The sequence below is a fragment of the Eupeodes corollae genome, unplaced genomic scaffold, assembly GCF_945859685.1.
Source record: "Eupeodes corollae unplaced genomic scaffold, idEupCoro1.1 scaffold_455, whole genome shotgun sequence".
NCBI classification, from domain to species: Eukaryota; Metazoa; Arthropoda; class Insecta; order Diptera; family Syrphidae; genus Eupeodes; species Eupeodes corollae.
Window position 1 is genome coordinate 18,808 of NW_026605723.1, and position 11,484 is coordinate 30,291.

At 37.0% G+C, this 11,484-nt stretch overlaps 1 protein-coding gene across 1 annotated transcript; it reads left to right on the forward strand.

Moving 5' to 3' along the window:
• Positions 1-3,476: 3,476 nt before the first annotated feature.
• On the forward strand, positions 3,477-11,004 carry LOC129953584 (uncharacterized). The gene is made up of 2 exons (XM_056066826.1): positions 3,477-4,480; positions 9,994-11,004. The coding sequence occupies exons 1-2, from the start codon at positions 4,476-4,478 to the stop codon at positions 10,550-10,552; spliced, it is 564 nt and encodes a 187-aa protein (XP_055922801.1). The 5' UTR covers positions 3,477-4,475; the 3' UTR covers positions 10,553-11,004.
• The last annotated feature ends 480 nt before the right edge of the window (positions 11,005-11,484 follow it).

An 11,484-nucleotide genomic window follows, 5' to 3' on the forward strand; every position in this document is an offset into this window, starting at 1 on the left:
GATTTTCGTCTAGAACATCAAAAATCCTTCAGGATGCTCCAAAATGACTCATCTATATCTATAATGATAGATCTTGATTAGGAGTATCTTTTTCTAGTACATGTCAAGTATCTATTTTGAAGTCTTGATCGATTTTGGGGGTTGGGAAGGATCAGGTGATGGTTTTGGGTGTGATTTGATTTTCGTCTAGAACATCAAAAATCCTTCAGGATGCTCCAAAATGACTCATCTATATCTATAATGATAGATCTTGATTAGGAGTATCTTTTTCTAGTACATGTCAAGTATCTATTTTGAAGTCTTGATCGATTTTGGGGGTTGGGAAGGATCAGGTGATGGTTTTGGGTGTGATTTGATTTTCGTCTAGAACATCAAAAATCCTTCAGGATGCTCCAAAATGACTCATCTATATATATAATGATAGATCTTGATTAGGAGTATCTTTTTCTAGCACATGTCAAGTATCTATTTTGAAGTCTTGATCGATTTTGGGGGTTGGGAAGGATCAGGTGATGGTTTTGGGTGTGATTTGATTTTCGTCTAGAACATCAAAAATCCTTCAGGATGCTCCAAAATGACTCATCTATATCTATAATGATAGATCTTGATTAGGAGTATCTTTTTCTAGTACATGTCAAGTATCTATTTTGAAGTCTTGATCGATTTTGGGGGTTGGGAAGGATCAGGTGATGGTTTTGGGTGTGATTTGATTTTCGTCTAGAACATCAAAAATCCTTCAGGATGCTCCAAAATGACTCATCTATATCTATAATGATAGATCTTGATTAGGAGTATCTTCTTCTAGTACATGTCAAGTATCTATTTTGAAGTCTTGATCGATTTTGGGGGTTGGTAAGGATCAGGTGATGGTTTTGGGTGTGATTTGATTTTCGTCTAGAACATCAAAAATCCTTCAGGATGCTCCAAAATGACTCATCTATATCTATAATGATAGATCTTGATTAGGAGTATCTTTTTCTAGTACATGTCAAGTATCTATTTTGAAGTCTTGATCGATTTTGGGGGTTGGGAAGGATCAGGTGATGGTTTTGGGTGTGATTTGATTTTCGTCTAGAACATCAAAAATCCTTCAGGATGCTCCAAAATGACTCATCTATATCTATAATGATAGATCTTGATTAGGAGTATCTTTTTCTAGTACATGTCAAGTATCTATTTTGAAGTCTTGATCGATTTTGGGGGTTGGGAAGGATCAGGTGATGGTTTTGGGTGTGATTTGATTTTCGTCTAGAACATCAAAAATCCTTCAGGATGCTCAAAAATGACTCATCTATATCTATAATGATAGATCTTGATTAGGAGTATCTTTTTCTAGTACATGTCAAGTATCTATTTTGAAGTCTTGATCGATTTTGGGGGTTGGGAAGGATCAGGTGATGGTTTTGGGTGTGATTTGATTTTCGTCTAGAACATCAAAAATCCTTCAGGATGCTCCAAAATGACTCATCTATATCTATAATGATAGATCTTGATTAGGAGTATCTTTTTCTAGTACATGTCAAGTATCTATTTTGAAGTCTTGATCGATTTTGGGGGTTGGGAAGGATCAGGTGATGGTTTTGGGTGTGATTTGATTTTCGTCTAGAACATCAAAAATCCTTCAGGATGCTCCAAAATGACTCATCTATATCTATAATGATAGATCTTGATTAGGAGTATCTTTTTCTAGTACATGTCAAGTATCTATTTTGAAGTCTTGATCGATTTTGGGGGTTGGGAAGGATCAGGTGATGGTTTTGGGTGTGATTTGATTTTCGTCTAGAACATCAAAACTCCTTCAGGATGCTCCAAAATGACTCATCTATATCTATAATGATAGATCTTGATTAGGAGTATCTTTTTCTAGTACATGTCAAGTATCTATTTTGAAGTCTTGATCGATTTTGGGGGTTGGGAAGGATCAGGTGATGGTTTTGGGTGTGATTTGATTTTCGTCTAGAACATCAAAAATCCTTCAGGATGCTCCAAAATGACTCATCTATATCTATAATGATAGATCTTGATTAGGAGTATCTTTTTCTAGTACATGTCAAGTATCTATTTTGAAGTCTTGATCGATTTTGGGGGTTGGGAAGGATCAGGTGATGGTTTTGGGTGTGATTTGATTTTCGTCTAGAACATCAAAAATCCTTCAGGATGCTCCAAAATGACTCATCTATATCTATAATGATAGATCTTGATTAGGAGTATCTTTTTCTAGTACATGTCAAGTATCTATTTTGAAGTCTTGATCGATTTTGGGGGTTGGGAAGGATCAGGTGATGGTTTTGGGTGTGATTTGATTTTCGTCTAGAACATCAAAACTCCTTCAGGATGCTCCAAAATGACTCATCTATATCTATAATGATAGATCTTGATTAGGAGTATCTTTTTCTAGTACATGTCAAGTATCTATTTTGAAGTCTTGATCGATTTTGGGGGTTGGGAAGGATCAGGTGATGGTTTTGGGTGTGATTTGATTTTCGTCTAGAACATCAAAAATCCTTCAGGATGCTCCAAAATGACTCATCTATATCTATAATGATAGATCTTGATTAGGAGTATCTTTTTCTAGTACATGTCAAGTATCTATTTTGAAGTCTTGATCGATTTTGGGGGTTGGGAAGGATCAGGTGATGGTTTTGGGTGTGATTTGATTTTCGTCTAGAACATCAAAAATCCTTCAGGATGCTCCAAAATGACTCATCTATATCTATAATGATAGATCTTGATTAGGAGTATCTTTTTCTAGTACATGTCAAGTATCTATTTTGAAGTCTTGATCGATTTTGGGGGTTGGGAAGGATCAGGTGATGGTTTTGGGTGTGATTTGATTTTCGTCTAGAACATCAAAAATCCTTCAGGATGCTCCAAAATGACTCATCTATATCTATAATGATAGATCTTGATTAGGAGTGTCTTTTTCTTGTACATGTCAAGTATCTATTTTGAAGTCTTGATCGATTTTGGGGGTTGGGAAGGATCAGGTGATGGTTTTGGGTGTGATTTGATTTTCGTCTAGAACATCAAAAATCCTTCAGGATGCTCCAAAATGACTCATCTATATCTATAATGATAGATCTTGATTAGGAGTATCTTTTTCTAGTACATGTCAAGTATCTATTTTGAAGTCTTGATCGATTTTGGGGGTTGGGAAGGATCAGGTGATGGTTTTGAGTGTGATTTGATTTTCGTCTAGAACATCAAAAATCCTTCAGGATGCTCCAAAATGACTCATCTATATCTATAATGATAGATCTTGATTAGGAGTATCTTTTTCTAGTACATGTCAAGTATCTATTTTGAAGTCTTGATCGATTTTGGGGGTTGGGAAGGATCAGGTGATGGTTTTGGGTGTGATTTGATTTTCGTCTAGAACATCAAAAATCCTTCAGGATGCTCCAAAATGACTCATCTATATCTATAATGATAGATCTTGATTAGGGGTATCTGTTGAAGCACAAGCAGTTCATCAATCTATTATTGAATTTTTTAAACTAATTTTTTGAATTCACTTAAAATCTATACCTAAATTAACTTTTGACTTAAAACTAAATATATTTTCATTTTGATATTAATACTTTAACTTTATTTTAAATGTAAAATTTAAAGTCTTAACTTGAATTAAACAATAACATTCCAAAATGTAAATAAAAAATCATTGCGAGCATAGCTTAAAATGTGAAGATACTAAAATTGTACTAAAATTAAACTTTCAAATTTGCCGCCGCTAAAAATTATCGGCCATCTTTTAATATAACAAAAAAAAATGTACTAAAACTAAGAAAACAAGAAAGAAGAAAATAAAAGAAGGATCGGGGCATTCAAGCACTGACCACCTTAACGAGAAGTTGAACTTCGTTTTGTTTTTTTTGGAATCCGCTCCACCGTCGTCGTCGCTCTTTAGTTATTGGTGGAATTATCCGAAGACTTTTTATTTTTTTAAAGTAAGTAAAAAAAAAAAAAAAAAAAGAATTGATTTATCTGCTAAGATTTTCTAATCCGATCATTCTTGATTAAGATCGTAGCAGAGCGAGCGAAAAAAGCTTTGCTCGTACATTTTTGGCGACCGTGACAGGACGAAGCCTGTAATTTTCATTTAAACACAAGTGTTCGGTGCTTTTACCTGTATATACAAAATATAGCGTTACGAAGATTTCGGTATAAGACATTTAAGTGTGCGGTAATTTATAAAAAAAAAAAAAACCAAAACGGTGTCGGTATCGGTAACGGGAGTGTGCGATAAAAAAAAAAATTATATCAAAAGAAAAACAAACGGTGGTTCTAACGGTTGTGTGCTGATAGACAAAAAAGAACAAAAAAAAGAAGTGTGAAACATACTGTCCTATGCAACGGAACGTTTTGGAAACGCCAAGTGCTAGTGAGTGTGGCAGCAGTACCTACATCAAATTGAAGAAAAAATATCATCACACACAATTGCAGTTCGCAGACAAAAAACAACTTTGGGATATGGAATGAGGTATGTATGTCGACAATAAGGAATATTTTGCCGCCATTCAATTAAAAACACATACATACCATCCACAACCAAATGTCATCAAACGAATACGTTCCACATTAATAAGCAAGTACATGAGCTTTAACCAGATGTACACTGGAGATGTTTGATTTTTTGTTTCATCTACATTATTTATTACTGCTGTCATATTTCGCTTAGCAATAGTTGCCGTATCGAAATCTTCTTTGGCAAGTTACCACGAACATATTTAAATTTCTACATATACCGTCTGTCGCTATTTTTTGGAAATTAAGAGAATTTACTGTTTCGATTCGTTTGTCACACTGCTCATTTCCACTACAGTCAGATTACGTTCTTATTTGCTGCAGTTACAAAATAAACATTGTTGTTTATCGCTGGTCATTGCATTTATTGCTCTTACTATTGCATTGATTTCGGATTATTCCTGCTGCACAACAGGTTTGCTGCATATCCAATAAATTCTCGCTGCTCGTCGGTTGCTGTTGTTCGTTGGTTGCTGTTGTTCGTTGGTTGCTGTTGTTTATCGCTGGTCATTGCATGTAGTGCTCTTACTATCGATTCCTCGAGTACCCAAATTCATTTGTTGCTGCTGCTGTTTACCCGATTCACACCTGCTGCAATTCAGGTCGTTGTTTTTACGTGTTTCGCTGCAACTATTCTTCGGTTGTTATTGCTACAACACTTCAGTTTGTTCTTTGCGCTGCATTAGTAAATTCGTCATCGTTGTTCTAGAGCTACTATAGCAATTAAGCTGCTGCCCTATTCACATTTGACAATTTGTTTGCGTTAATACACCGTGGTCTTGAAGAATTATAACGCTTATTTCTATCTTCGTTTGAATCATACCAACTCGAAATGGCACAAAGTTTAGATGAACTCAAAACGTCTCGTGCTTCTACAAAAGGCATAACTCTAATCAAGAACTTGGTTGATTCAAGAGTATTGTCTACAACGGAACTCGAATGCCGTCTAGGAATTCTGGAATCATACTTTAAGCAGGGATTAGCCTACCAAACCGCTATTGAAAGTCATGCACCTGCAGATACTACTGGTCGTAGTGAATTAGAGGATTTGTACGTGTCTACAAAAGAAAAAATTCTGTTGCTAATGGGGAGTGAAAGGAGGAACAGTTCCTTGGACACGACGTTATCAATTCCTCAAATTGTAGGCAGTCATTTACCGAAACTTAAACTACCTCGCTTCGATGGAAAATATTCCGATTACAAAAACTTTATCAACTCATTTACAAAACTTGTCGATAGTAATGTCACCCTTTCGAAAATAGAAAAATTTAACCATCTGCTTAGTTGCTTACAAGGTGCAGCGCTTAGCACTGTAAAGGCATTTCCAGTTACAGATGAAAATTATGAAAAGGCTCTCGAACGATTAAAAGAACGTTTTGATAATGATTGTCTTATTTTCCTAGAGAATATATCCCAACTTTTCGATTTACCTAAGGTTCAAAAATCTTCTGCGGCACAGTTAAGAAACTTGCTAATCGATGTTTCAGCTTTGTTCAGCTCATTAAAGTCATTAGGTACAGAGTCAGAAATTTGTAACGGCATTATAATACATCTTGCCATGTCTAAAGTAGATTCTGAAACTCAAGCTAAATGGGACGAACAATTCGACTACAAAACTCTTCCAACGTGGCAGAAATGTTCAGACCTAATAAATAAGCGTTGTCAGTATTTGGAAGCTCGAGAAAGCAAGACTTTGCGTCAAGAACCAAGACTCATTAAGACAGAAAGTAAAAAATCTTCTTTTCGACCCAAGTATTCGGCTGCAGACACCTTTCGTCAAACATCTTTAGCTACGATGCAACGTCCTTGTAGTTTTTGTGGAGATAATTCCCATGCTATAAGCAATTGCGCTTCTTTTCTTCAATTATCTACTATGAACAGATTCACTAATGTAAAAAATTTGGGTATTTGTATCAACTGCCTTGCTAAAGGCCACAATGTAACAAAATGTTTTTCAGCCATAAGGTGCAAACACTGCAAAAAGAAACATCATTCGGTGCTTCATCGTCAAGGGGGTGAAACAAAGGTGACTGGAAATGAAACGTCGCAAACTGGGTCTTCATCCGCTACAACCAATTCTGCAATGGAAAAAGATATGCTTCAATCTAAAGCTCAAGTGATTTTAGCAACTGCTATAGTACTTATTAAAGATGCATCAGGAGGATATCAACTTGGTAGAGTTTTGTTGGATTCTGGGTCGCAGGTCAACTTTATCAAAGAAGAGTTCGCTCGTTCTCTAAATCTTCAAGAGCAAAAGAAAAACGTAGATATCATTGGCATAGGGTCAACAGAAACCAGAATAAGCTCATTAACCCAAACTACAATTCGATCGCGTTATTCTGCATTCGAACTTTCGCTAGAATTTCTTGTTGCACCTTCCATCACTGGATACCAACCTGATGTTACTCTGGACGTTACTAATTGGAATATACCGAAAAATATCGAGCTTGCTGACGAACAGTTCAATCAGCCAGCTGCAATCGACATTCTTCTTGGAGCCGAAGCCTTTTTCGGATTGTTGCTCGTGGGTCAGATCAAATTGGGTCCCGAAATGCCGCTGCTTCAAAACACCTATTTGGGATGGATTGTGTCTGGAAGGTACAAACAGCGTTCAGGAAATCTAAGAAACAATTGCTGTTTCAGCGTAAGCGATGATAACTTAAACGAATTTGTGGAACGGTTTTGGGAGTTGGAAACTGTCTCTGGACAAAAATCAAAATGGACAGAAGAACAAACGGAGTGTGAAGAACTATTCAACAAATCTAATGAAGAACTGCCGAGTGGACGACTCATGCTAAAACTTCCGTTCAAAAAAGATCCTGAAACACTTGGAGATTCCTATGGAGCAGCTTTTCGACGTTTTATGTCCTTAGAGCGCAGATTGCAGAAAGATTCATCTCTTAAATCAGCTTACGTTGACTTCCTGCGGGAGTATCAGACACTAGGTCACATGTCTCTTGTTAGAAATCCAGTCTTAAACGAACCCCACTATTACTTGCCGCACCAGTGTGTGTTGCGCCCTAATAGCTCTTCAACCAAATTAAGGGTTGTCTTTGATGCTTCTTGTAGAACAGCTACTCAGGTTTCTCTCAATAGTATCTTAATGGTAGGTCCTACAATTCAGGATGATCTTTTCATGATATTGCTTCGGTTTAGAATGCACAAATACGTGCTGACTGCTGACATTGTCAAAATGTATAGACAGATCCTAATTCATCCATCGCAACGAAAGTACCTGTACATTCTATGGAGGGAAAGTGAAGAGTCACCTATAGAAACGTACGAACTGAATACGGTAACATATGGTACTACTTCTGCGCCATTCATGGCGAAAAGGTGTCTCAAGTATTTGGGAGACAAATATGAATCTCAATACAAACTTGGTGCTAACGTTTTGCGTTCAGATTTTTATGTAGACGACATGCTAACCGGCTCAGATGATCTCAATACTCTGAAACAAATACAACAGGAAGTTGTGGCTATTCTGGCATCCGCGGGACTCGAATTATCCAAATGGCATAGTAACCATTCGTCAATATCTTCAAATGAGGAGATTAAAGACCTCAACTTATCAGAATCGAATTTAACAAGTGCCCTTGGAATAACTTGGGACGTTCACGAAGACAATTTTTGTTTTTCATACAATAGTACAAAATCTTACGCTTCATATACTAAAAGGAAAATTCTGTCTGTTGCGTCATCACTATTTGATCCACTAGGTTTACTTTGTCCCATCATCGTGAGGGCAAAGACAATACTTCAACAGCTGTGGATAGACAAAATCAATTGGGATGCAGCTATTCCACAGGCTATTGATACCGAATGGAGGCAATTCATGGTTGATTTAAACGCTGTACAAAATGTCAAAGTTCCTCGATACGTTCCAGCTGATACAAGAAAACATCTTCAAATACATGGTTTTTGTGACGCGTCCATGAAGGCTTACGGGTGCTGCCTTTATGTCCGAACAGTTAATAGAACGGGGGATGTTACTGTGAAATTGTTGGTCGCAAAATCAAAAGTAGCTCCATCGAAGAAGAAGCAAATTCCTCGTTTGGAACTTTGTGCTGCTCATCTTCTCATCAAATTGTGGTGGAAAATCAGGTCGGTCTTCAATCATTCTGGCTCAGAGACTTATTTCTGGAGTGATTCATCGGTGATATTACACTGGATCTCAACTCACTCATCTAAACTCAGCACATTTGTCGGAAACCGCGTCGCTGAAATCCAAGAAAAATCTAAAGGTATAACATGGAGGCACGTTCCAACTGAATTCAACCCAGCTGATATCGTGTCAAGGGGAAGCTCTGTTGAGGAACTGAGAAACTCGTATTGGTTTGCTGGGCCTCCGTTTTTGCTCAAACCGTCAAATTATTGGCCTACAAATCCACAAAATCTACTGTCTTCTGAAGAATTGGAAATGGAGAAACGGAAAACAATATTAGTATGCAGCCAAGCACCCGAAAACAATATGGTCATTACTATCAACAATTGCAGTAGCTACATCAAGATTATTAATATCTTCGCCTATATTCTAAGATACATTAATCAGCTGAAAGTATGGAAATCAAAGAACATCCAGCCGTTAGTAAGAAAACAAATGCTCCTTGAGCAACTGAATAAACGAAAGTCGGAAAACTCATCTGAACTGTCACCACTTAAAATTGTTGAGCTTGATAACGCGTTTAGTAACATAGTCTACCTACTGCAAACCCAAATATTTCCAGAAGAAATAGGTCAAATTCAAAAGAAAAAGGAGCTTAAAAATTCTCTGAAATACCTTAATCCATTCTTGGATAATTCCCTAGGATACCCTATTCTTAAAGTTGGAGGGCGATTAACGAATGCTGAAATTCCAGAAGAAGAGAAACATCCGATTCTGCTGAGTAAAGAGTCAAACTTCAGTCTATGTTATGCCGACTATCTTCATCGTACCAATTATCACGCGGGACCTAAGTCATTGGTCACCTTACTTCGACAGAAAGTGTGAATCATCAATGCTCGAGACCTAGCCAGAAAAGTGGTTCGAAAATGCGTTCACTATGTTCGATACAAACCTAAGCTACTACAACAGGTTATGGGAAATCTTCCTGCCGAAAGGTTAACGGCTTGCCGACCCTTTTTACGTTGTGGAGTAGATTTTGCAGAACCTGTCTTTACTTATCATCGTGTCAGGGGGAAAGTCCCTTTCAAGTCGTATATCGCTGTCTTCGTCTGTTTCACTTCTAAAGCCGTTCATTTAGAACCTGTCTCTGATTTATCATCTGACGCCTTTATCGCCTCACTTAAGCGAATGATTAGTCGGAGAGGGCTTCCATCCGATGTCTTCTGTGACAATGCAACTAACTTCGTAGGGGCTGAATCCAAACTCTCTGAATTTCGTAGCATGTGGCTTAATAAATCCACAAATGATTCCATTATTAATTTTTGTAACAAAGAACACATTAAATTTCATTTTATTCCTCCTAGGGCTCCGCATTTTGGTGGGATCTGGGAGGCTGCTGTAAAGGTGGCTAAAGGCCATCTCTACCGGTCTCTTCAAAATACTAAATTATCGTTTGAAGAACTCGCTACAGCGCTATGTGAAATTGAAGCTGTGATGAACTCTCGGCCCATCACTCCACTCACTAATGACCCTAACGATTTTGAAGCTTTAACACCAGGGCACCTCTTGATTGGTACGTCGATGAGAGCGATTCCAGAACCTTCAGATGCTAACACAAACCCTGACATTCTACCTTATTGGCGTCGCATCAACAATGTCAAATCACACTTCTGGCAACGCTGGCAAAAAGAGTATCTACAAGAACTTCAACAACGATCAAAGTGGGCTTCAAAATCACCGAATATTGCTGTTGGCTCTATGGTTGTTGTACACGAAGATAATTTACCACCTATGAGATGGTCACTAGGAAGAATCCAAAAAACTTTCCCTGGTGAAGACGGGAACGTTAGAGTTGCTGAAATTCGTACTGCAAAAGGCACCATTAAACGTCCCATCCACAAACTTGCCCTACTGCCTTGTTGAAAGAGGGTACTTTCAAAAGGGGCGGAATGTTGAAGCACAAGCAGTTCATCAATCTATTATTGAATTTTTTAAACTAATTTTTTGAATTCACTTAAAATCTATACCTAAATTAACTTTTGACTTAAAACTAAATATATTTTCATTTTGATATTAATACTTTAACTTTATTTTAAATGTAAAATTTAAAGTCTTAACTTGAATTAAACAATAACATTCCAAAATGTAAATAAAAAATCATTGCGAGCATAGCTTAAAATGTGAAGATACTAAAATTGTACTAAAATTAAACTTTCAAATTTTGCCGCCGCTAAAAATTATCGGCCATCTTTTAATATAACAAAAAAAAATGTACTAAAACTAAGAAAACAAGAAAGAAGAAAATAAAAGAAGGATCGGGGCATTCAAGCACTGACCACCTTAACGAGAAGTTGAACTTCGTTTTGTTTTTTTGGAATCCGCTCCACCGTCGTCGTCGCTCTTTAGTTATTGGTGGAATTATCCGAAGACTTTTTATTTTTTTAAAGTAAGTACAAAAAAAAAAAAAAAAAGAATTGATTTATCTGCTAAGATTTTCTAATCCGATCATTCTTGATTAAGATCGTAGCAGAGCGAGCGAAAAAAGCTTTGCTCGTACAGTATCTTTTTCTAGTACATGTCAAGTATCTATTTTGAAGTCTTGATCGATTTTGGGGGTTGGGAAGGATCAGGTGATGGTTTTGAGTGTGATTTGATTTTCGTCTAGAACATCAAAAATCCTTCAGGATGCTCCAAAATGACTCATCTATATCTATAATGATAGATCTTGATTAGGAGTATCTTTTTCTAGTACATGTCAAGTATCTATTTTGAAGTCTTGATCGATTTTGGGGGCTGGGAAGGATCAGGTGATGGTTTTGGGTGTGATTTGATTTTCGTCTAGAACATCAAAAATC